The sequence below is a fragment of the Astyanax mexicanus genome, chromosome 14 (assembly GCF_023375975.1).
Source record: "Astyanax mexicanus isolate ESR-SI-001 chromosome 14, AstMex3_surface, whole genome shotgun sequence".
In the NCBI taxonomy this organism is placed as follows: domain Eukaryota; kingdom Metazoa; phylum Chordata; class Actinopteri; order Characiformes; family Acestrorhamphidae; genus Astyanax; species Astyanax mexicanus.
This window is the reverse complement of record NC_064421.1, coordinates 47,728,412-47,755,479: the sequence shown is the minus strand read 5'-3', so window position 1 is coordinate 47,755,479 and position 27,068 is coordinate 47,728,412. Positions and strand designations below refer to the sequence as shown.

The window sequence follows — 27,068 nt, the reverse complement described above, 5'->3', positions numbered from 1 at the left end:
GAAACTAATGGGGCTCATTTTGTGTTTTTTTTGCTATGTTACTTTTTTATTATACAAAATAAGGATCTTGGTAAATTAAAAAATTACATTTTGTTTCTACTAAATGTGTTATATCTATACTAAACAAAACTTTATTATTGATCTTGTTGCAGTATTGAAGTATTAAAATTATTATTATTTTTTGTCATCAAGAATATTATTGCAAAAATACCCTATAATTTTGAAATCTTATTTTAGGGCAATATGCTCATCCATATAACTTAGATTGCAGGTAAAATTGAGCCATTTCAATGGATGTAAAAGACTAAATCTGATTAAAATAAAAAAATTAAAATATATATTATTTGACTTCAGATATCTGGTATTTAACATTATCTCATTGTTTAATGTGGTCACACTATGAACTGAATAATGGTATGAATATCTTTTTAATAGAGTCCTGAATGCCCTATGTTTTGTTTTGGGTGATATAATTGGTAGTGGATGTTGTTATCTTCTCCTTTATTGGGAATTACAGAGTGTTCAATCATCTGCAGAGGCAGAAAATTCATTTTTAAAAAGCCTGCTACTGAAACCACATATAAAGGGATGTAATAGGATGGCTTAATGATGTGGCAATAACGAGTGATGATCTGACTCATTTAATGGATGTCTCAGAGGACCCACTCACCTGGAAGTCTGGCGCTCGTCCTCTGGAGTTTAATAGTCTGATGATGGTAGCAGTAGCAATATAAATAACACTAAAATGCCCTACACTTTAAAGCTGCACATGGGGATTTGAAATGCATTTTTTATTAGATGATGACCTTCCTATCGTTGGTAGGAGACAGAGCTTAAATGCAAGAGAATTTTTAAGAGATATTTTATTTAATTTGTTAATATATATATATATATATATATATATATATATATATATATATATATATATATATATATATATATATATATATATATATATTCCTGCATTACAGGCCTGCAGCACATTTAAAAAAAAAGTGGGAACAGGAGTGATTTATCGATAATAATGAGGTAAAAAAAAAAAAACACAGATAATGTCAATAGATGATTGTATGGTATTATATCCACAAAAGCATATTTTTTTGTAGCAGAGATGGGCAGAAGATCTACAGTTTTTAACAAGTATACACAAAATTATTTATAATCCTTATAATCCAGTGCTCCTTATGTATTAATTTTATCAGTCAGGTATTAAGGAGCAGTAAAGTCAATCCACTGAAATACAGAGTTATACAGGAGTTTCAGTTTAGTTCTCCAGCACCGAGACTGGAGCAGCATTAGCATTAGCTGCTAATTGTGCTAAGTGCTAGCTCTATCGCCGTTCGGAGGTGAGTTTTATTGAGTTTTATTGACCTGTAGCCTGCTGCTAATCCCAACTAACACTGCTGGATCAGCATTAGCATTAGCCGCTAACCATGCTAAGCGCTAGTTCTTTATCCATTCAGAGGTGAGTATATCGTGGCAACATGGCAACACCCCTGTTTCTTACTAGTGTTGCATAATGTGCCTTATAATCCGGTTCACCTAATAGTGCGAAAAATACGGTATATTGATTAAGTGAAGTGAAGTTTAGCATACAAAACTTTGAATAACCTGTGTTTATACTGTTTGCAATCTTATTAGAGTCAAAAGAAAATGGAATGATCACTGGTTTTCACCCTCTAATGCTTTTCCTTTTCCTCTGGTGCTTTAAAGCAAGAAGGCCTGTGTTCAATTCCTGGCTGGGGTGACCAGGGGTTTATCTTTGTGGATTTTACTCAATCTCTTTGAGTGCACCCACAGTCCAAAGATGTGCCATCGACTGTTGGGATTGGCTCTGGCTTCCACATGACCCGCAATGGTTAAATTGCATTTAATAACTTGCTACCAAGTTGTTTTAAACCTTTCTATAGTGAAGCTGGTAGGTGTAAAAAGGTGGTTGGATGGATGGGTGATGTGTAACTCTGTTAATTTGGTCATTTTGTTGTGGTGGTTATGTAACGCTTCAGTCTGTGGGAGGAGGGGAAGCCCTGGAGAACATTCTTGCACAGCGGCGGAATATTTAGCATGCAGGCCGATCATATTGCATGTTTAAAACTGACCCCGGTAATGACGTGTCCATCTGCAGAGGATTCCACAGCTCAACCCTGTGTCTGGTTGGCATAAGAAGGTTTAGTCTGGTGTGTGGCACTTTTTGAAGAAGGGATTTAGATGTAGAATATGGTGTAAATAAGCTAAAGGCTCATTTATAACAATATTTTCTTTAAGATTTTTTAATTGTGTAGCATTAATCTTACACTCCTACACCAAAAAAAAAAAAATATATATATATATATATATATATATATATATATACTGAACTTACATTAATTGAAAGAAATCAACAGTTTTACCGTTATCACACTTGATATTTTTCGCACTATAAGACGCACTAAAAATCCTTAATTTTCCCCCACAAAAATCATCAGTGCTCCTTATGTATTAATTCTACCAGTCAGGTATTAAGGAGCAGTAAAGCCACTCCGCTGAAGTACTCAGAGTTATATCTGAGACTTAAGACTGGAGTGGTATTAGCATTACCCGCTAACAGCGCTAAGTGCTAGCTCTTTCACTGTTCAGAGGTGAGTATTATCGGTCTGTAGCCTACTGCTAACCCTGGCTAGCGCTGCTGGAGCAGCATTAGTCGCTAACCGTGCTAAGTGCTAGCAAAGACAGTAGAGAAGTTTTCAGGAGAAATTTGTGTAGATTTACATCCGGCGCTCGTTTGACTTGTTTAAAGAAAATGTTTTTTATAAGAAGTTTGTTTACTTAGCTTAGCTTTACAGGTCTGAATTAAAAGGAAAACATGGCGACACCCCTGTTCCTTACTAGTTTCCCATAATTCACCTCATAAACTGATGTGCCTTATAGTGCGAAAAATACAATACTCCTGAATAAGCAAATACCTGGAATTATTGGTGTCAGATTCACAAATTTATTTATTATATTGCTTCATAGCGCCACTATGTGGAGTAATAAAGCAGTAATTTTAGTAAGTCAAATTGGAGGGTGAATTTTAGGGAGTTTAGAGTGTCAATAAAAATCAGTATTTTATGGCATGTAAAGAATGTCAAGAATGCATGGGAAACAAAAATTATATATTACAAAATCTATATTGTCCCACCCTTACTCTGGAGTTAGTAGAATATTTTGCATATAAAAATATCTCTTTCTTTTTTCTCAATTTGCTTTCCTTTTTCTTTTTTAAGGTTTGAGTATTTGATTGAAAGACAATAAAAATATGTTTAAGTCTGTACAGAAACTTAATACACGTCAATTTCCAAAGTTTCAGAAATGGAAAATATAAATCATAATTCATGAATGGTCGGGTTTTTCCCACAGAGCCCCACCGATATGATGCTGCTGAAGAAGGAGCAGAAAGATGCTGAGCTGGATAAGAAGATAGAAGCTCTGCGCAAGAAGAATGAAGCTCTTATGAAGCGGTATCAGGTACAAAATATAAAATATCTGATGGTTTCTGTGCTTTAGCTCAAATATCAGGCTTCATTTTCTTTAATTTTTCTAACTGCATCTTTATTATTTTGTGGTGTTTCCTCAATTGAACTAGCACATACCTGATCTTTTGAATTAATAAAAAAGTAACCCTCTGCTGACAACTTTTATGGAGATGCAGATTTCATTTTCCAGCAGGACTTGGCACACTGCCCACACTGCCAAAAATACCAAATGTTCTTATATATTATTGGAGTTTTCTGCTTTTCAGTGGCTGTAAGACAATAATCATCAACTGTGTTTAATACATCTGTATAATATATGAGTTTCCGATTTTGAACTGAATTACTGAAATAAAGTCACTTTTCAATGATATTCAATTTTTTTTAAGATGCACCTAAACATAAATCATATTTGTACATCCAAAAACTACTTTTACTACACTCCCTAAAAGGGCTTTTTGGGGATTTTTAATTAACAAGTTATGTCATCATAGGTTTATTACGTTAATTTTTTAGCCTGATCTATTATGTATTAGCATGTCAATATGGTAAAATGCAATAAATATCTATTGGAAAGAGTTGATTGCAGTAATCTACCTGAAGGAATCAGGCTGATTAAATATATTTGTTGTGTTTTTTGTGGGATGTTTTAGGAGGTGGAGGAGGATAAGAAGCGGGCGGAACAGGAGGGAATGGCCCTGCAGAGCCGTAAGGGAAAAGTCGAGGACCTCACCATCACCATCAACAAGTCCCCCACTGTGAGTGACTTTATCTCATATTGTATACAATAATAAAATTTAATTTTCATTTTGTTGCAGTAGTGTGTTCTTGAAATATATTTTTTTTAATTCAGTGTTTTGTCATATCACCAAAATACCGTAAAATATCATGATCTTATTTTAGAGCCATATCGCCCACCCCCTATTAACCGGATAATTAACTGCAGTGTTTCTGATTTAAAAAAAAATGTCATTCTTTTATCTTGTGCTGCAGGAGAAGCGTGTGGTGACTAAGAAGGGTTCAGGAGGTTTGAGCCCTAAAGTTCAGCAGGATCAGGGAGAGGAGAGGCCGGGGAATTTCAGCGGAGGCCGAGGAAAAAGGAGGCATCTGCTGGTCACCATGCCAGGAAATATCAAGGCAAGTCTCTAACCTGGTGGAAGGCAGCTATAAAATTATTATATATGCACCAAAATGAAATCACATTGTGACTCTGTTAAATTTGCACAGAGAAAGAGAACCAGTCTTTGATTACTATCCTAGCCCTGTACAGCGTATACAGTTGCAATTATACAGTCTGCTTAAACTAATACCACACAAAAAATATATATGTTTGCATGGTTTTATTGAACAAAACATGTCAACATTCACAGTGAGGGGAGGAAAAAGTATGTTAACCCCTTGGACTAATGACTTTTCTAAAGCTAATTGGAGCCAGGAGTCAGTCCAATCAATCTGATGGGATTGGATGTGTTGGTTAAAGCTGCCCTGCCATAAAAATAAGACACAACACCAGTTTTGAGTTTGCTGTTCTTAAGAAGCATTGCTTGAAATTCCTGTTTTTTTTTGTTATATTTTAGTTATTAAATTTGCCATATCATATATATTATGCAATAATACAATTTAATTTTCATTTTGTTGCAGTAGTGTATTCTTGAAATATGTATATATATATTTTTTTTTTAATTCAGTGTTTTTTCATATTGCCAAGAGTATCGTTATCATGAAAATACCATTAAATAATGTGATATTATTTTAACCCCTAGTTGAGACAGTCCTAGAATAGTTTTTGATTTGATAAAAATTGGTATATTTTTTTATTAAAAGAAAAAATCACACTGTTCTCATTTCCCCATTATATATCTACTCGAGACAGATTATATCTGTCCAGTATCATTTATTTTTACTTTAATCCTGGATATATGAAGATACTTGGAGTGCATTATTATTATTAGTATCATGACATTCTGGATCATTGGCTTCTTTTACAAATCTGATAAAATACTTGTTTTTATATATATATATATATATATATATATATATATATATCTGTTAGGGGTGTGCCTTATAATATTGTATGCAATAATAAAATTAAACTTTAATTGTGTTGCAGTAGTGCACTCTTAAAATATATTTTTTAAGAGTATCGTTATCGTGGAAATACCATGTAATATTGTGATATTATTATTTTAGGGCCATATCGCCCACCCCTAGTTGAGACAGTACTACAGTAGTTTTTGATTGGATATAAACTGGAAAAGTGCTGAATTCTGTGAGCTCTGTCTCTGCAGGGGAAGAGGGTGGTCAGTGAGCGGGTGGATGGGAACAGTCCTCCAGGCTCTTCTGGAGTAAAATACCCCAGTGAGGAGAAAGACGAGGTGCAGGAAGCGTCAGCAGGTGGAAGAAACTGCGTAAACACCAGGAGAAACACAGGAAACCAGGTAAGTTGACTTTTTTTTCATTTAAAAGGATGCAGAGATGATGCAGTATCTGGGATAATGTTCTGTATTATACTCCTTCAGTATTCCGCATGTCCCTGTAGGCGTATAATGAGTGTGTTGGGTTTCATTGTGTATTTTTTTTGTCTAATGTTTTCATGACTCAGTATCTTTATGTACAAACACTGCATCTGCTCTGACAGTTGGATAGAAGTTTACCAGAAAGAAATCAAGATGTTGATAATAATAGGTCATGTGACCAAAAAAAATTAGTATTAGTGAACTGTGGGCCCTATCGTACACTTTTGCGATGCTTATTGCTATCTTACACCTAGTCAACAGTCTATATTTACACCTTGCCCCCACGCTGTTAAAGTAGCATCAGAGTTTAGCTATATATATATTTATATATATATTTATATATTTATATATACATACGCCAATGATTTTATGATTGTATGCATTTCACCTGTGTCACGTGATTCGCTGTTCCAGGGTTCCCACAAGTCCTTAAGTTTTAAAATTTAAATTAAAATTCAGATAATTAAGGTCTTAAATTGTGTTAATTTGACTAAAAGTACAGTAAGTTGCAAACCTATATCAAAGCCCAGTCATGCAAAAATATATAAATAAATAATAATAATTATAATAAAAATACTGTGATATGTTTTTAGGTCATACTGCCCAGCACTATTTCAAATATTGATAGATTTTTTTAATTCAGTGTTTTGTCATATCAGCAAGAGTATCGTTATCACGAAAATATCATGAAATATCGTGATATTATTTTATGGCCATATCGCCCACAGCTAATTGCTGTTATATGAGAGCTGCAGGGCTTTTCCTTTAGTTCTCAGCCGTACCTTTTTTTTTTTTTTTTCTCCACATTTCATGGGAAAGTATTAATTCCCTGAGGACCCACGTTGTGAAGAACTCCATATGGACATCCTGAAATTATCTGAGCTCTTTCCTCTTCACCCTTCACTCTGCTGCTTTGTTTTAGATGATTACTCCCCTCTCTCTCTCTCTGTCTCTCTCTCTCGTGGCGTCTGGGTCTTCTGGCTCTTTGGTTCTGCAGTGTCTCGTGCTCGGCTGTTTTGAATAGACCCCAGACATGAAAGCAAGCCCCTCCCCTAACTCTCAGTAAATCCAGACTGAAGCACAGGGGGACGGTCTGCTGCTGACTGACGCCGAGGCAGACGGCCGGACAGCCATTCACAGCAGTGCATTGCCTGGGCCTGTTGAATATTCAGCAGGGCTTCTTCATTTGTCTGAATGATGGAAAGTCTAAATCTCAGGCTTTGTGTGTTGTGTTTTAGTGGTCTTTTCTCCAGTGATTGGTCTTTTTTTGGGATGTAGACATTGCTTCAGTCACATTTTACTCAGTTTAATGTGGAGTTAACCATCTGAAACCAACAGCCCAGACCATAATGTGTTAACTCATTACCGCCTCTTATTTATATTCTGGTAAGTAAATAAGTACTGTATTTTTTTGCAGTATAAAAGGTACCAGATTATTAAGCTCACTCTGTGAATAAATGTATATTTTCATACATGAGGTGCACCAGGTTAAAAGACACCTATTGCTATGTTTTCCTTCTAATTCAGCAGGTCTTAGCTAAGCTAAGCTAAGCTACGTAAACAAAACTGTAATTCTTATTTTTTTTAAAATCCTACTACTTTTAAAATCAAACAAGCACTGAAGGCTAATCTACACAGATTTCTCTCCTAAAAACTGTTTACTTGGATGAGTAAAGCGCTTTTGTTTATTTACAGTAACTTTAGATTTCCAGATTTCCATTAGCATTCCAGTAGCAGCATTAGCATTAGCAGCTAATGCCGCCCAACAGCGCTACACTGAGGAACTCTTGAGTGTTTTAGGAAGCCAGGGTGCTATCAGCTCGCGGTTCATCCCACGTAGCTTGTTTTAACATGATAGACACGCAGATTACAGTCCGATATAATCACCTCTGAACCTCTCAAGTGCTAGCGCTTAGTGAGGTTAGCAGGTAATGCTAATACTGCTGGAGAACTAAACTGAATCTCCTGTATAACTCTGTACTTCAGTGGAGTGGCTTTACTGCTCCTTAATACCTGACTGATAGAATTCATACATAAGGAGCACCGGATTATAAGAAGCTCTGATGATTTTGGGGACAAATTTAAAGATACGGTAAATAATGATCTATTAAAATACTATGAAATATTGTGATATTATTTTGGGGCCATATCGCCCACCCCAAGTGTACAGATGTTGATGGTATAGAGTATAGTTTATAAAGAGGATTTAGAGCAGGGGTGGGATCATGAGGCTGTATTGGCGTTGTGTTTGTGCTGCATTGCTGTGGAGGGAGTGTAGGCTGGAATTTAGAAATCTATCCAGCTGAGACAGACTGAATTAGCGTTCGTGGGAGCGGAGCTGAGTCATGAGGCAGTGTGCGAGCGAGTGAGCGAGTGTGCGAGGGCCGCTGGAGCTCAGAGGAGCTCAGTGATTGGTCAGTGCGCTGCGAGCTGATCACTGATCACTGCAGGAGTAGAGCATGGTGCTGCAGTCTGACAGCAAGTTTGTAGCACCGTTGTTTCCTCTTATCTGAGCCAGAGCACTGAGGCGATTTACAGCGCACACACACACACAGTGTGAACATGGGAAGAGCGCTACTACCGAGCTGACAGTCTGACTCACTGCCTCTTTTATACAGCTCTCTCTCTCTACATTTCTCTCTCTCTCTCTCTCTCTCTCTCTCTCTATTGGCCGCAGTACTGAACAGTAGGCTTTTAATCTAATTAACATTTAGCAGCTCTTTGTTATGAAAGGACAAATTATGTAGCAGTCCAGAGAATCGGTTGCCAGATTGTGAGAATGGAGTGTGTGTCTTTTTGTGTGTGTGTCTCTGTCTATTAGGCATGCAACTAATGACTATTTTAATCTGCCGATTATTTGTTCGATAAGTCGATTAGTCGTGATTATTTTTTGTCATGCCCTCCATTTGTACTTCCTACTGGTGATGAGAGCTAAAAATTTAGGACACATTTTGATAGTTTGACTGTCACACCTTAGCCTGTGTCTATCTTGTTTTTCCCTCTTTTGGTCCCATATGTTCCTGCCCTCTGTTTTCCTGTCTTATGTTCCCAGCCATATGCCGTTTAGCCCCACATGTCTCGTTACTTCCCCAGGTGTCCCTTGTCTGTGCCTTTATAAAAATACCCCATGTTTTCCTTTGCTCTCTTTCATGCTTTTTGTGTTTGATCTTCTGTCTGTATGTGAGCTCTAGCCTCCGTATTTTGACCCTGTCTTCGTTTAATTTTTCTTTGTTTGATCCTCAGTCTCGCAGTTTTGTGTTAGTTTAGTTTATTTTGTTTTGTTTTCTTTTGTTTGCTTATTTTGCTTGTTTGTTTATTAGTTTTATTGTTAATCCTTTGTTTTATAGTCTGTTTCTGTAGCCTGTGTTTGTTCTTTGCTTATTTTTTGAGATGAAGACAATAAACTAGACTTGCATTTGTACCCTAACTCTAACATGTTACATTGACATACCTATATTACCTTTCACTGCAATTACAGCTGCAGGTCTTTTGGGGTTTGTCTCTACCAGCTTTTCGCATCTAGATACTGAGTTTTTTGCCCCATTCTTCTTTAAATTCTTCTCTAAATTTTTGCTCTGTCTGGGTCAAGCAGAGGGGGTTGAGTTCCTCTTACTGAGTCTTAGTTCCTTTCAAGGTTTCTTCCTCTCAGTATGAGAGAGTTTTTACTTTTTGCTGTTGTAGTTTTTATTTATCACTGTGGTGCTTAGTCCACTAATAAGATGCTTGAACCCATATATCTGTAAAACTGCTGTGTGTGTTTTTCTTAAAGGCAATTCTTACATGTATGTTGTTTCTGATTGTGTCCAGTGGAGGGCATCATAGCTCTTTCATAATACAGCTCTGTAAAAAAATGAAGAGAGCACTTCAGTTTCAGAATCAGTTTCTCTGATTTTGCTATTTATAGGTTTATGTTTGAGTAAAATGAACATTGTTGTTTTATTCTATAAACTACAGACAACATTTCTCCCAAATTCCAAATAAAAATATTCTCATTAAGAGCATTTATTTACAGAAAATGAGAAATGGCTGAAATAACAAAAAAGATGCAGAACTTTCAGACCTCAAATAATGCAAAGAAAACAAGTTCATATTCATAAAGTTTTAAGAGTTCAGAAATAATCAATATTTGGTGGAATAATCCTGGTTGGTTTTTAATCACAGTGTTTTTTTTTTCATGCATCTTGTCATCATGTTCTCCTCCACCAGTCTTACACACTGCTTTTGGATAACTTTATGCTGCTTTACTCCTGGCTTGTGATCATCCATCTTCCTCTTGATTATATATTATATTCTAGGTTTTCAATTTGGTAAAATCAAATTAAATCATTATTTTTTCCCCACTTAAAACTTTGAGAGACAATTAATTAGGTTTTATTAAGTTTATTAAAAATGAACAAAACAATACAGTTTAATTTGAGCCAGCATGTTATTTACATTTATAAAAATATATTTTTAGTAAATGCTAAATATATTTTCTCATTAATTCTCCACATTTATCTCCTGAGATTTGATTAAATAATTAAGCAGATGAGGCTTTAAATGGGTTTACCTACTCTGACCCCTCCCTATACACATCTCTCCCTCTCTCTCTCTCTCTCTCTCTCTTTTTCTATTTCTTGCTCTATCAGTGCATCGGCGAGGGTGTCCTTGAGTGCCCTTGTTCCTCTGAGTGTGAAATGAAATGCAGCTTTGAATGCCAGATTGGGATATTGCAGATACAGAGAGATAAACTGAGCCAATAGGAAAAGAGCAGGGGACAGAATAAAGCTGTGTAACTTGGTTTTCAGCTCTGTTGATTCCCTGCATTGATTGATCAGCTGAGTGCATCCTTTTCTTATTAATTTCACTAATAAAGCACTTTATAAACATTATTATGATGATGCAGTGGATGCAGCAGCTGAAAGGTCCACTGCTGCTGCTGCATTCTGTTGTTCAGCACAACTGCATTGCAGATGCAGAGTCTGCATTTTTTGCTTAAAGCAAGTCTGCAGTCAAGCACAAGCTATCAGAGCGTGTGATTCAATTTATTCATTTAGCATTAAAAAGCTTAGTGGATTTTTTTTATGGCTGTGTGAACGTGCCAAATCCGTTTTTTTTTTTTAATCAGATTTAAGTCACTTTCATATGTGGTCATAAATCGGATATGTATCTGATCCACGGACATGCGATATTAATGTGATCGATCAAATCTGAATTTATGCGTCTTTTGCTTTTACACATTAGCATTAGAATTAGCATTAGCGCTACATGCTTCTCTCTCGTACCCACACTGCATCTTTTGGTGCAGCTGTGCAGTTATAGCTGCAAAAAAAAAATTTTTTATTTACACAAATAAAATTAACTATGAACATTTAAAATCACTAGAAAAAACATCAAACAGTGCACATATTTCTTTAGCGCTTATTAATGGGATTTTCAATTCTAAATCTAAATAAAAATAATTAGTGTTAGATTCGCTAAGTTTAATGATTTTTATGTTTTATTATTAATTCAAATCATGATAAAAAAAAAAAAAAATATTCCGATATTTCTCTGTATTGTTGTGAGAAGGACAGTAATAAGAGTGTGTATTGGGGTTTAGGGAACTTACAGCTCTGCTGAGATGAAGATGGTAGTTAATACACAGTTTTTTAGTATCCGGACACTTGAAGGTTATTAGAGTCTGGAGATGATGTTTTTGTGGCCTCCTGAAATAATCCTCTATAAATCCTCTCTGTGTTCAGCAGCAGCAGCAGTTTGTGCACTCACCTGTATTTAGGGTTTTATTGTTCAGTGAAGTAAAAGAACTTCAGCAGGATGTGAGCAGAGCGGCTACTGAAACGAGCAGTTTGGGAAAAACAGTCACAATCTGGTACTAAAAACTGTTACAGACCCATAAAAACCAGAGGCTGCAAATCTCTGCTGCTTTTTCTAGACTCTGAGAGATACGAGGAGTCACTGCCTTAGTCTTGGACCTACAGACAGAGGTCTGTGTTAACATCTTGTGTATCTGAGCAAATATTTCACATTTTTACTCTTTAGTGATAAAACTCCTGCATCCGGACTGCAATTAAAAAACAGGAGGACCAGTGATTTTTTTTTTTAGGCTTTTTTCTCGGTCACATGACATCACAACGTTCAGTAGCTCCTCCATTTCCACTCGCTGTTGTATTTATCAATATTTAAATAAAATTTGTATGACCTACAAATTCTTATGATTTACTGCTGGTATCCGGTTGTGTAAATAAATGCATGGTCACTGATATCATGTAGCTCCTGTAAAACTCCTGTAGCTCCTGAGGGAAGAGCAGACGTCTGCCCTGAATGTTTTGTTCCTTACGGTACCCAGAGGAGAGCTTCCTGTTTACATGCAGCTCCTTAAACGTCACAGGAACACAGGACTGGACTAATTGCTTGCTGTGCTTTTCTGATGTGGTTGTCTGGAACTTCTGGCTCTTCACCACGATTTAGGTTCAGGACTGGAAGAAATGACTCAGCAAGCAGATTTAGGAGACATGTATATAGATATCCTGAATTACAGAATATCAGAATATATTTATTGTTATAATACCCATTATCACGAGATTAAAGTTCAAGCTTCTACACTGTGTACATGTAGAAACTATAATTTACCTACTGTATTTTACAGACTATAAGACACACTGTTGATTTTTGGGAAAATTAAAGGATTTTAGGTGCACCTTATAGTGTGAAAAAAAAAAATAGGGTATATAACTCAAGTGAACTATAGCCATAATCCACATAAAATATCAAACCACAGATTCAACCCACTCTAACAAGCTCCTAGAAATCAAGCTATTATGAAAAACAGTGATTAATTCAGCTAGGAAATACGGTTAGAGTCACCAGTTAGCCATTAGCCATTACAGCTAATCCTCTATGCTTTGTGTCAAAATAAAAGTCTTCTGTGTAACCAGTAAACACCTTTTTTTTCCTCAATATTCAATTTTAATATAAAAAAAATCTAATATTTAATTTAAAAGAAAACTATTGTGTGTTTTGAAGAGCATACAAAAGTGCATTGAATGTAAATGCATTCCAAAGTAATTTATTTGAAACACTTTATATACAGTAAAGGGCTGTGTTGTCTGTTTCAGCGTCATTTTGTAACCTTAAACATAGTGCCAAAAATAAACTTAAATAAACTAAAAGAGCCCTTTTATCGACCTTTGTATCGGTATCGGCAGTTTTATTTTGGAATCAGATCGGAGCTGAAATAAATGGATCATCCCATCACTAGTAATTTTTTTATATATTTATTTATTTTATTTATTATTAATTTATTATTTAGTGACAAGTTAGCTAACACTAACTTTAGCGGGCGAGTTAGCTAATATACTAATGTAAGCAGGGAGCTAGCATTAGTATGTTAGCTTACTCGTTGCTAATGTTAGCCAGCTCTTTGCTAACCTTAGTTCTTTCCGGTAACGTTGGCTAATTCGGCCCCTAAACTTGTTGCTAATGTTAGCTAGCTCTTCACTAACCTTAGTTTTTTTCTCCTGTAACATTAGCTAGCTCCCTGCTAACATTAGTATATTAGCTAACTCGCCTGCTAAAGTTAGTATGTTAGCTAACTTGTTGCTAATGTTAGCTAGCTCTTCACTAATCTTAGTTTTCTCTCCTGTAACATTAGCTAGCTCTCTGCTAACATTAGTATATTAGCTAGCTCGCCCACTAAAGTTAGTATGTTAGCTAACTTGTTGCTAATGTTAGCTAGCTCTTCACTAACCTTAGTTTTTCTCTGCTGTAACATTAGCTAGCTCCCTGCTAACATTAGTATGTTAGCTAACTTGTTGCTAATGTTAGCTAGCACTTCAATAACCTTAGTTTTCTCTCCTGTAACATTAGCTGCTTAAGTTAGTATGTTAGCTAATTTGTCACTAATAATTATTTTAATAATAATAAATAATAACTAGTGATGGGATGATCCACTTTTTTCAGCTCTGATCTGATTCAGACATAAAACTGCCGATACCGATACAAATGCCGATACAAGGGCTCTTTTAGTTTATTAGTTATTAGTTATTTTTTTTTATTATTATGATTAATTTATTCTTTTTTTTCTCCCCCCTTTTAGCAAACTGAGGTATCTGACGCCCTTCACCCCTCTGACCTGGACACCCCCACGTCCAGCGAGGAGCAGCTGGAGTACCTGCGCTGGAAGAAAGAGCGAGAGGAGATCGATAGAGAGCGAGTGGCGCGCCATAAGAACTCGCAGGGTCAGTGGAGGAGAGCCTGGGACATGGACAAACCCGAGCTTATGTAAGCTGCCGCTGCTGCCTCGCCGCATGAAGCATGCGCTGAATCTGTCGCATCTTTAACCGTCACTAACCGGCATGCCTTGCTTTGATGTTTTTTTGATCTGTAGTGGTTTAGTTTAGTTTTCTGTTTCGTTGTTCTTTTGTATGTTGAGCTGTTTGTCTCCTGTTTTTCTAACTGCCTCTTTAAGTAAAGATAAACTGCAGTTTATTTTGGAAGCTGACTCAAGTTATTTTTGTGTGCTTGTGCTGTTTTATTTATTTATGTACTAATATTGAACCAAAGCAACGTTTGGATGGGATTAGCTTTAAATAGGGAGCTAAATAGGGAGAGTATTGTCATAATTACCAGAGTTTTATCCTTACCAAACGTGGGTGGGGTTTTGCTATAACTGAAACTAGAAAATTAGTGGTGTCAATCGATTAAAAAAAAAGAGAAAAATCAGATTAATCACAACAATATTCTATGATTAACTGTGATTAATCACACTTGTTCTTCCTAAAGAATGCGTGTTTGAGGGGAGATAAAGCCGTAACGTGGGGCGCTGGAATAAATAATGCATGATAAATTGTTTGTTTAGAGAAAACTATTTTTAAAAATCTGAATTTGCTGCAGCTTAATTAGCCGAGTATAAAAGACCTTTTCACACCTGTAGTTGTGAAATTTTCTATGGTCCGGATCAGTTGATAAGTTTTGTATTATTTGTTAGAGTTAGTTGCGTTTCCTCTCTCTATTTGGTTTGTTTTCACACAGGCATAAACCTAAACAAATCAAAATGTTTTATTCAGGTTAGACACGGGCAGTTGTTGAGATATTAGATTTGACAGTTTATATACAGGTGCAGTGTCTCAGAAAATTAGAATATTATATAAGACCAATTGGTGCTTTTGGCAGTGTGGGCAGTGTGCCAAGTCCTGCTGGAAAATGAAATCCAGCATCTCTATAAAAGTTGCCAGTAGCAGAGGGAAGAAGCATGAAGTGCTGTAAGATTTTATGGAAAACAAAACTGCACTGACTTTAGACTTGATAATAATAAAACACAGTGGATCAACACCAGCAGATGACAGACATGTCTCTTCAAACCATCACTGATCATCAGTAAATTTTACTTTATTTCATTTAAAGTAAATCAAGGGAGCAGAGTCTGGAGGAAGAGTGGAGAGACACACAGTCCAAACTGCTCGAGGTCTAGTGTGAAGTTACCACAGATTTCATTTTTCGGCAGGACTTGGCACATTGCCAAAAGTACCAATTGAACTTTTTTTTTTTTTTAAATATTCTATTTTTTAGTCATGTCTGTGCTATTCATTGGCATTCAGTTTTTTTTTTTTTTTTTTTTTTTTTTAGTTTCTGGTGGTGTATTTAAGTTGCAAGTCTTTTGCCCAACCTTCTTCAGACGTTGTTTAGTTCTGCTGTCGTCAGTGTTTATAAGGAAATTAATCATCTAGTCCGTGAGTAAAGCAGTGTCCATTTGTTTTTATTTCCCTTTTAGTCATGATGACTCTTGCTAGTTTTATTTATTTATTTACTTGCATATTTTAGCCTGAAATTTAAGCACTGATTGTAAATTCCCTTTTTTCTGAGATGGTCTCCTAAATTGACAGTGATTAAAAAGCTAAAAAAAATATTTATAATGCTCTATTTAAGCGTTCATCAGGGGTTAATCCCCTGCTAATTGCTAACATCAGCATAGTATATGGAGTTGGTGGCTTCGTTCCATAGAATAAAAGCATGATGTCAGGTTTTATTGAATGCTCTTGTTGTTGAAAACCCCAGTGTGAAGCATAACGACTTCTCAGAAATGACATTATGACAGAGTGCAGCACAGCCTCAGCAGATGCTAATCTGCATATTACATCTGAATATTGTAAGGAGAGCAGGAGCATGTCGTGTATTAATCCATCAAAAGCCCGGAACATTAACCAGCCCACTCAAACCTGCTTTAAAAGCAGTTGTTTAGCGTCTTTCACAGGATGACAGCTCAGGTCAGTGAGAGAGAGCGCAGGGTGAATTTATTCTGCAGTGTGAACAGGAAGAGACTCAGAATTAGACAGCACAAAAAAGACACCTGAAAAACAGTCAGATAAGATAAATTAAACCCAGAAGAGCCCATGCCTGTACCTATAAAACATATTCACTACCTTTGTGGCCATCTCTTTTTATTTGCTGTAATGTTTAGCAGATCTGAAATGTGGGAATGAATCTATATTAATAAATTAAAAATATAAAATAAATATGGGTGTGTAGATTTAAAATAAATAATATATATATATATATATATATATATATATATATATATACACTAAAATAATATCACAATATTTCATGGTATTTTTGCGATAATGATACTTTTGGGGATATAACAAAGCACTGAATAAAAATGTATATATAAATTTCAGTAATACACTACTGCAACAAAATGAAAATGTAATTTTATTGCTGCATACGATATGATATGACATGGCATCTAGTCTGTGAGTAACTGAGATATTAAAAAATACAAGAATTTTATCAGATTTGTAACACAAATCAATGATCCAGAATGAGGTCATGATGCTAATAATATTAATAATGCACTCCAAATATCTCAATATATCCAGGATTAAAGTAAAATAAATTATACTGGACAGATATAATCTGTCTCTAGTAGATATATAATGGGAAATAAGAACAGTGTGAATTTTTCTTTTGCTAAAAACAGTGTAAAAAAAAAAAAAAAAAAAAAAGCAGAACCCTGATATGATAATTTCAGGGTATAATATCATATACCATATTTAAAATTATATTCTTCTATGTTTATATCATCTGCATTTTGATTGGATCTAATTTTGATTAGAGATTTGATATTTTTGTGTAAAACTTTAATTTCACTACAAATCTTATTAAATGAACTCCCTAAAAATCTCCTTACCAGTTAAACATGCATTTTTTGCACATAAACAAAATAAGTGACAAGGCCATTGTATTTCTATTGTACTGAGCAGAACCGCCGGTGAGTCTGAGGTTGTTTTACAGAACAGTTTGTTTTCAGAATTGGATGATTTGATTAGTTGATTAGGAGAGTTTATCTGATGAGAGATTGGTGCCGTGTGCTCCTGATTTTTCCATCACAGGACTGTTTAAATCTATTCAGAAAACTATTTACTTTAATTTGGGATTAGAAGCGGATCTGATCAGATTTAAAGTGAAAGGTTAAAGCTATTTTTTCCCCAATTTTTCCAGACTAAACTCTGAATGGAAGGAAACTCAACATTTTCATTATTTACTGATGGAAAAACAGCATGAGTGCATCTGGGCCTCTATAGGCTTGTTTGGTCACTCGTTTATTCCCCAGTAGTACCTCTCACATATCTGCGGGGTCAGATCCTCGGCCTCCGGCCCGTGCCCCTCCTGCTGTTTCTGTTCTCTGTTCTTCCCATGTTTTTATGGGAATCTGGGAGCTGGGTACCCAGTGGGTTTTAACACCCCCACGTCTGGAAGTCCTCAGCTGAACAGCGTGGAGATACTGAAAGATTCCCCTGTGAGAGAGGCACTGCTGTGGAGGAGAACTCCAGACTATTTTTAGGGTTTAAAATGCCTTGCCTTATTTGGGAGAGTTTGCAAAAACATACCGTAAACTGAGGAGAGCAGGAAACATGAAGGTTTCAGGAGTGAGAGCTGAGTACACACGAGCTGACAGTTCTGAGTGGAGCTCAGCTTTTATTTTCAAAGCCTTTTTAGGAATAAGAGCTCGCTCTGAATCTAGACTTTAACATGAACAGTCATTTTTAATGCTTAGAAAAGAAAAATAGCTATTTTTTTTTCGTTTGGCATCACCTGTAACTCACTGTTTTATAGAGGGATATATAACTATTACACTGAGACGTGTACAGTTATGTATTTTTAAGGGTCCCACATCATTTAAAGCTTAATTTCCATTGTTTTTTTTTATAATATAATGATGATGTGTGTGTTCAGACCATTCCATAACATTTATTCACTTTTTATTTATTTACACATCTATGGAGCTTCAAAACTAACATAAGTATTTGAATCAAATATTCTATAGGGAAATTAATGAATTAAAATTTACTTGTGATGTGTTGAAATCAAACCTCTTTCATTCAGAACTCTGACAGTGAAACTTCCAGAAATTAGATTTGAATTCATGCATTCATGAATTGAACTGATTTGTTTGAACCTAACAAAAATAATGTATTAAATATAAAATATAAAAAATCATGGAATTACTGGAAAAGTAATTGTAACATGTTGATTGCTGATATTGAAATAATAATAAAAAAAGGATGGAACTAAATTGTCAAATCTGAAAATTCATGGAACTGTTTTTTTTTTTTTTTACTTTTTTATCTGAATATTTGTTGAACATATTTTTTTTAATTATTTTTTAAGAGAACATTTCTCTTCACTATAACTCTAAGCTGAACCAGCTGTTAAACAGTTTTTAATCTTTTGATAATTGTTTTATTTCCCCAAAGGAAACACTATGGTTCCTCCACCCATGTTGAAATTATTAGGATTTAAAAAAAAAATTCCCAGAATGAATATGGATATTTATTATCCAGCTATACAAACACATCAGCAGTCTTTCTCATCATCTTTATTTTTTCTGCTGCATGATTTCAGCTTTTCTCCTGTGTGTTCAGCTCTGTGACTCTGTGGCTCTCAGTCTTCTGTTCCATTGATTCAGTTTCTCCTCCTGTAGCAGCTGAGTTTGTTTCCATGTCAATAAATTGTCTTTGCAGGTTTTCTGAGAAAGGAGCAGCAGAGAGAGGAGCAGCAGGCAGAGGTGAGAAAATCAATCAGAGGGGTTTTAAAAAGAGCCAAAACACCAGATCTTTACTTTACAAATAAAACTAAAGGTGGATTACTGGTGATTGAAGCAGATTTTAGTATGTTTATATTATTATTTGTGCCATTTCTCTTTTAGAGGATATTTAACATGTGGGAGTTTGTTATCTATAGTTTTTGTTTATTAATATTTCATTAACAATAAGCTTGTTTTACTTGATTAAAAGGTGGAAGAAGCAGCAAAAGAGGACATTTAAGATCCTCTCCAGCAGAAAGTCGAGGTAGGGACATTTTATTCACTACAGTAGTGGATTTTATGTATTGATAAATATATTGTTTCTAAATAAAAGGTTGTATTCTGATGAACGATATACTGTACATTCAACAGGTTGGCCATAGTTTTAGTAAATAAACGTGAATTAATTTACTCTTAATACTGATGTTTACACCTTATGCCTATTTAAATAAACTGTAAAAAAAAAAATAATAATAAATAACGCAGGTTTAATTTTTACGAATGTAAAACCCTTTATTGAAACAGGATGTTGTATGATGGGATCAGTGGGTTATTTTCCTTTTTTTAAATCTGTTTTAAAGGTAACTCAGCTCGACATCGGGAGAAAAGAGAGAAGAATGTTCCGGTTGTTGGAAGCAAAGCGAAAGGAAAGGATCGTCTGACAGGCAGAGCCAGGAGGTGAGAAACAGACTGTTGATCTGCTGCAGCTAAACACATTCTGAATTCTATTCTTTACTGTGATCCCAGTTACACTGTATTTTTCAGACTATAAGATGCTCACAAAATCCTTAAAATCATCAGAGCTCCTTATAATCCGGCGCTCCTTATGTATAAATTCTATCAGTCAGGTATTAAGGAGCAGTAAAGCCACTCCACTGAAGTACAGAGTTATACAGGTCTGGAAATTGACCATCAACTTATTTGAATGTCAGTCAACAACAGCAGGATGACCTCGAGTGACCTACAAAAAGAATGGCAAATGGCAGCTGGGGTGAAGAGCACAGAAAGAACAGATTAAAACCGGCTTCAAGAGCAGGACTCAAGTAAAGCTAGGAAAAAGCAATCATACATTTTAATTGACTGATTTTATTGACAGCTACAGTGTTCCTAAAGTGAAAAGATGTAATCTTTTGCAAAATATACACAGTACTGTCTTTCTGTAACATGTTTAGTAGTATATTAAAGAAAATTAATATGTTCATTTTAGTCTGGATTCCTCAGTATTTCTGTGTGGTAGGGTCGATGAGGTAAAGAAAAAATAGTGAATAGTGGAAGAACATCCAAATTCCATGTATGCTTAACAACTAAATTACACCTAAATATCTTTCTTTTCAGATGGGATGCAAAAGTGGAAGAGGATCAGTTACAGGTAAGTTTTATACTTAAACCATAAGTTTCCAGTTTAGCGAGTTTCCTTTCCAGTTATTTTGTTAAATTGTGAATTTCTGTTTAAATGTGTCTAATGGCAGAATAAACAAAACAGATTCATTACAGATTCCACTTATTTCTGTTTAGAAGTGAGGTTTAACCTACAGTTAGAGTAGATACAGAAGCCACAAGTGCAAGCACTTATATATTACTAATATATTATTACTGTCTCCCCTGTCTCCCTCCCAAAATACAGAAATACAGATTAATCACGGAACTGTTGCTGTGTGACAGTTAGTTTTTAGTTTTTTTTTTTTAGAAGAAGAAAAGATGCTTATTTAAATGATACTAATACTAATGTTTTAGAAATCAATATTTGGTGGAATATCCCTGGTGGTTTTTAATCACGTATTTTTTTCATGCATCTTGGCATCATGTTCTCCTCCACCAGTCTTACACACTGCTTTTGGATAACTTTATGCTGCTTTACTCCTGGTGCAAAAATCAATTCAAGCAGTTCAGTTTGGTGGTTTGATGGCTTGTGATCATCCATCTTCCTCTTGATTATATTTTAAAAGTTTTTCAGTGGGGTTCAGGTCTGGAGATTGGATGGCGGGATAGGCATTGACAGTCATTTCTTATAAAAATTTTTTTTTTACCAGGCATGTCCAGACACCAGTTTAGAGGAGTTTTTGGAGGAGCTGGATGCTCTTTGTGACTCAGAGTTCGACAGCAGCTCTCCACAAACAGAGACCCAGAATGGATTCAGACTATCCGTGGGAGCCTGTGCTGATCTCAGATCAGAGCTTCCAGAACACCACCATCCTCCAGAATCAGCGAACACGGAGTCACCCGGCACTAAAAGCACTGAGAAAAAGGTTCGGTTTTCAGAAGACCTCATTCAGGGAGCTTACGAGAAGAACACTACCAACACCGGCCTGACCGATACGAAGGCCAGTTCCTTAAAGAGCACGTCACAGACTAAAACAGCAGCTGAGGAGAAGGAGGAAGCACAGCAGACCTCGGATCAGAACCAGGACTGCATCAAAAACACCCAGGAACAAGAGACCAGAGCCATCCTCCCCTCAGAAGATCAGAGCAGAACATCGGGTCAGGAAGATGAGCAGGACACGCCTGTAGAAGAACATCCAGAGACTGAGAGCGGACATAAAGAAGTGGCAGATCACAGCATCGGTTCTCAAAACGCTTGTGACGCCTCCAAACACGATTCCACTGAAGAGGAGCTTTTTCATCCTGTGGAGCGTCTGAAGAGCAGCACCTCCAGAAGCACTGGTAGGAAACAGTTCACTGTGAATTTAATGAAATGTACTTAAAAAAACACAGGATTTCACACAGCAATTTATTTGCATTAAATTACATTAAGTTAAATTAGAATAAAATTGAAAAGTTACTTTATTTCAGTAATTCAGCTGAAAATGTAAAGCTCAGAGTGATCTATTTTAAAAGCTAATGAAAACCCAAAAATCACTGTCTCAGAAATTTAGAATATTACATTTGTGCAGTGTTGGCAGTGTGCCAAGTCCTGCTGGAAAATGAAATCCACATTTTCATAAAAGTTGTCAGTAGCAGAGGGAAGCTGTAAGATTTTGTGGGAAAACAAAACTGAACTGACTTGATAATAAAACACAGTGGATCAACACCAATTTAATGGAGATGAGGATTTCATTTTCCAGCAGGACTTGGCACACTGCTCACACTGCCAAAAGTACCAATATGTCAAAATATATTGCAATACTGTGAGCTAGGTGATATATTGTGATTGTTTGAATCAGTATATTTAAGGCAGCTGGGTTAGAGCATGTCTAAAACACCAGGCAGGTCTTGTAGGGTAGTCGGTACCTATATCCCACCCCTGCCTTTTAAGGTTAATGTCAGCATTATGGTAATATTTGGTAGTAATCTGGATTATTGGTATTATGGTATTAAGATTATGTAACTCTCTGTAACAGAAGAGCTGATTGACTCCAGTCTCTCAGTTTTGAGTTTGGAATCTGGGGAGCCTCTTCCCGACCACAGCACTAGCACTGAGAAGGTAAGAGCAACTTTAAAACAGATCATTCTTTAAACACTCCATACTTCTTATAAATCAAAATTCTTTCAGTTTATCGATCTGCTTTCTGCTCCTTTTTATTTCTCATCAGCAAAAGAGAACTTATATCTTAACTTATAGAAGAGACTCAGATGCTCTGGGGCACCCTGGACCTTAGCTCTAATTGGTCAGTCTGGTTTTAGCACACTTAAAAAAACTTTTGACTCAACTTTGCAGTATGCCAGTTTTGGACTCATTAATATATGCATGTATGCATGTTTTTTTACATGGTTAAAAAACTGATGTGGTGTAAAAAAAAAAAAGTATTTATATTCATTATTTTATTTGCCTGTACACTATTAAATGCTCAAGTCTTAGGAAAAAAACGTGTGATTCATTTGATTGATCACAAAATTAACGTTCCTACTTGTTTTAGTAGGTGTATTTATTTCCACACTGTACTGGTTTAACCCTGCCTAAATTTCCTCTCAGTGTTTCATGAGGAGTCTGGATTTCCTGGAGTTCTGACTGCAGGCTGATGAGAATTCCTAATTTGACTTGCAAATTTGAAGTATCTCTGCCTTATGCAACTAAAGCAGCTCACTGAAGCTCCAGTAGGGATTCGAGTGATTCAGTAAGAGGTTTAAAGTGATGCTGTGCATGTTCAGAAAAGGCTCCGTTCCATCAGAATCACGTTTTATGCACAATTTATGGCCGAAAAGCACCAGGAGAACCATCATTCCATAGAACAGCTCGATGCTGGGGGGGGGTTTATACCCATCTATCCCACTTATGGCATTACAGGCACAGTGACAAGAGCCTAATTACAGATTTATCTTCTTCACAGAGTCCTATTGGGTACTAGACTCTCTACAGGGACTAGACAAGCTGTATGTTGGTGCAAATATAAATATCTGTATGCATTTTTTAACAGAGGTGCAAAATATAGTCTGTGACTAGAGTTTATTCCATGGCAAAGAAAATGACGTAGTGTGTGTATGTCCATTTTGAGCAAAAAAAAACAGATCTGAGCCACACTGAGCATCAAAATCAGATCTAAACCACACTGAACAAAAAAATCTGATCTAAACCACACTGAGCAAAAAAATCTGATCTAAACCACACTGAGCAAAAAAATCAGATCAGAGCCACATTGAGCAAAAAATCAGATTTGAGACACATTGAGCAAAAAAATCAGATCTGAGACACATTGAGCAAAAAATCAGATCTGAGACACACTGAGCAAAAAATCAGATTTGAGACACATTGAGCAAAAAAATCAGATTTGAGACACATTGAGCAAAAAAATCAGATCTGAGACACATTGAGCAAAAAAATCAGATCTGAGACACATTGAGCAAAAAATCTGATTTGAGACACATTGAGCAAAAAAATCAGATCTGAGACACACTGAGCAAAAAAATCAGATCAGAGCCACATTGAGCAAAAAATCAGATCTGAGACACATTGAGCAAAAAAATCAGATCTGAGACACATTGAGCAAAAAATCAGATTTGAGACGCATTGAGCAAAAAAATCAGATCTGAGACACATTGAGCAAAAAAATCAGATCTGAGACACATTGAGCAAAAAATCAGATTTGAGACACATTGAGCAAAAACATCAGATCTGAGACACACTGAGCAAAAAATCAGATCTGAGACACATTGAGCAAAAAAAATCAGATCTGAGACACATTGAGCAAAAAATCAGATTTGAGCCACACTGAGCAAAAAAATCTGATCTAAACCACATTGAGCAAAAGTTCAGATTTAAGCCACTTCAGCCTGGTAATATGAACGTATCCATTAACATCTCAGTCAGATCCTAGAATGATTCAGAATGAATTAATTCGGATTAGAGTAAATCTTTGTATGTAAACACAGCCACTGTGGTCTAACATCTGTTTTTTTGTCGTTTTTTTCCTCCCTTTCCTCCATCTAGGCCAGAGAGAACGGGAAGATCGTCTAGACGGAGCCTTTCTTCATCTTCACACCTGAATCGAGACTTAAGACTGAAACCATGAAACCAAAACGAGCAAAATGCCGTTCTGCAGTTTGCCTGTTTAAGTTCATTACAACTCCAGCAGTGGTTCTGTGTGGATCTAACGCTAAATTGGCATACTGATTGTTTTACCTACTGTATTTAACTCTTTCTGCTAATTCATAGGTTGGAGGGGTAACTTGAAACGGTATGTTTTTTTGACTGAGTGATGAGTAGGTGAGGATTGAGGAAACAGGAAGGTAAAGCTAAAGGTAAAGGTAATGTATCTTGTTGAAAAGATCATTTTAAAAGGTTTGGAAGTAAATCTACTTCTGATTTACTGTGTGCCTGACTTTTAACATCAGCCTGGCTTTTGTGGTTTGATGAGTTTGCAAGGAAATTAGGCTAAAAGCACTATACAGCATATTGAATGTCTAACTGAAGTCCTTTGACGCCTGTGTGTTTATGCAAAGGAAGGAGGAGATTCTAAAATTTGCCCCTAAACAGAAGCACACACGGCTTTCCACCTTATCAAGTCACTGGACACCATGCGGAAGCCTCTTTACTTTCCATTAGAGAGTATATTTATTTTTCTAAACACGTTTTCAGACTTGGGGAGGTGGGATTTTGGAGAGAAGACAGTTTAAAAGCAATGTTTACTGCTTTAAAGTACGTTTCTAAGCACTTTATTTTGTAAGAATGTTGATGAAATGTTCCAGTTGTTGAATTTTCACTTGCTAAATGCTGTACGTTGAGACTCAAAACCCCTTTAAGAGTGAACTTTTGACAGCTGACATCTTTTCCAGGTTTTAGTTGCTTCGACTAAATATTGTTCAGATGTCAAAGGTGACAAAAATGCTTTGTGATATATTTGCGCATTCATATTTGCGATATATTCTGACATATAGGCAGAGAACAGCACACTGGATACTACAGTATAATCTATCATCATCCATTTTTTCAGTACTTCTGAACATAATGGAGCATATAGGAGCCATTTGTAGTTTAATTACCGTATTTTTCGCATTATAAGGTGCACCTAAAATCTTAAAAATTGTATGTATGACTTCTACCAGTCAGGTATTAAGGAGCAGTAAAGCCACTCCACTGAAGTACAGAGTTATACAGGAGTTTCAGTAAAGTTTCTCCAGCAATGAGACTGGAGCAAAGCTAGCATTAGCTGCTAACCACGCTAATAACTATCTCTTTTGCCGTCCAGAGGTGAGAGTTATCGGACTGTAGGCCACTGGTAACCCCGGCTAGCACTGTTGTAGCAGCATTAGCATTGCCCGCTAACCATGCTAAGCGCTAGCTCTTTTATTGTTCAGAGTTGAGTATATCAGACTGTAGTCTGCATGTTTACCATGTTTAAAACAAGCTACGCGGGACGAACCGCTAGCTGATATCGCCTTGGCTAACTGGAACACTCAGGGTTCCTCAGTGTAGCGCTGTTGGGTGGAATGCTAATGCTAATGCTCCAGCCTTAGTGCTGGAGAGATTTGGAAATCTAAGCTTACTGGAAATAAATGGAAGCACTTTACTCCCCAAAATAAACAGTTTTTAGAAGATAAATCTGTGTAGATTAATATAAAGCACTCGTTTGACTTTAAAAGAAAGTATTTTTTTATTACAGTTTTGTTTACTCAACTTAGCTTAGCTTAACATGTCTCGCCACCCAGCAGAAAGACTGCTGAATTAGAAGGAAAACATGGCGACACCCCTATTCCTTTCTAGTGTTGCTTAAAATGTGATTTATAATCCTGTGCGCCTTATATAGTGCGAAACATACGGTGATCCAAAACATATTTCTTTATAGATGTGAGACTATAAAATCTATATACACTTTCCCAAATTAAAGAACATCAGCTTGGCCTATTAAATGAGTCAAACCAGTAAATATTGCAAATTACAAATAATTAAATGGCCTGTTAATGTAAAGTAGGTTCGATCACATGTTTTAAGAGTGATCTTCAGGTTCTCATTTTCACTGTTCTCAGTTCTGCTCTTGGTTCTTCACCAATGTTTCACTACAGCAGTACAGTAATTGTTACAGGCCATTTCAGTGTAAGTAAAACTGTATCAGTAGAGCTTCTAACTAAAAGCGTAATAAATTTAAACAAATGATCAGTATTTGTTTTTTTGCGCATGGAGTCAGTGGCTAATTTAATATTTAGGTTTTTTCTTATTTAGTATTTTTTAATATCGCTCTGATAAATATTTACATCGCCACTGTTACTTTGTGCTCATGAAGGTTTGAAACCAACTTTGTGTACTGCATATTAAAAGTGACTTTGGCTCACACTCATTTCTTCGCTTGATCTTTTTCTTTTAATGGTGCACTCACTCGCACGTTTAAACAATCCGTGCCCGAGCACGCTTACGTCATTACTCTCTGCTCAGTGGGTTTAGAAGTGTTGTGCTGAATTCAGCATCCCCGCCGTGAAAAGCACCCTCTCTCGGGAGCGCTTCTTCTTGATAAAAGTGGAGATAATCCACTTTAACCCAGAATTCAGTATATCAATAGTAGTTATTTTAGAAACAGTTAAAACAGTTTAAAAGCTCTTTTATCACAGCGCCACTCGTCTGTGTCTGAA

General features: G+C 36.1%; 1 protein-coding gene across 2 annotated transcripts in view; it reads left to right on the top strand.

Moving 5' to 3' along the window:
• The window catches only part of ccdc9b (coiled-coil domain containing 9B), a 35,554-nt gene extending 8,779 nt beyond the window's left edge, over positions 1-26,775 (top strand). For both annotated transcript variants that reach the window (XM_022672574.2, XM_022672575.2), the window contains 12 exons: positions 3,379-3,486; positions 4,145-4,249; positions 4,485-4,628; positions 5,780-5,929; positions 14,085-14,269; positions 19,012-19,055; positions 19,285-19,338; positions 19,655-19,751; positions 20,409-20,442; positions 21,104-21,734; positions 22,412-22,494; positions 24,436-26,775. In XM_022672574.2, coding sequence (XP_022528295.2) covers positions 3,379-3,486; positions 4,145-4,249; positions 4,485-4,628; positions 5,780-5,929; positions 14,085-14,269; positions 19,012-19,055; positions 19,285-19,338; positions 19,655-19,751; positions 20,409-20,442; positions 21,104-21,734; positions 22,412-22,494; positions 24,436-24,462 — 1,662 coding nt within the window. In that variant the 3' untranslated portion in view covers positions 24,463-26,775. The remainder of the gene's footprint in view (positions 1-3,378; positions 3,487-4,144; positions 4,250-4,484; positions 4,629-5,779; positions 5,930-14,084; positions 14,270-19,011; positions 19,056-19,284; positions 19,339-19,654; positions 19,752-20,408; positions 20,443-21,103; positions 21,735-22,411; positions 22,495-24,435) is intronic.
• The last annotated feature ends 293 nt before the right edge of the window (positions 26,776-27,068 follow it).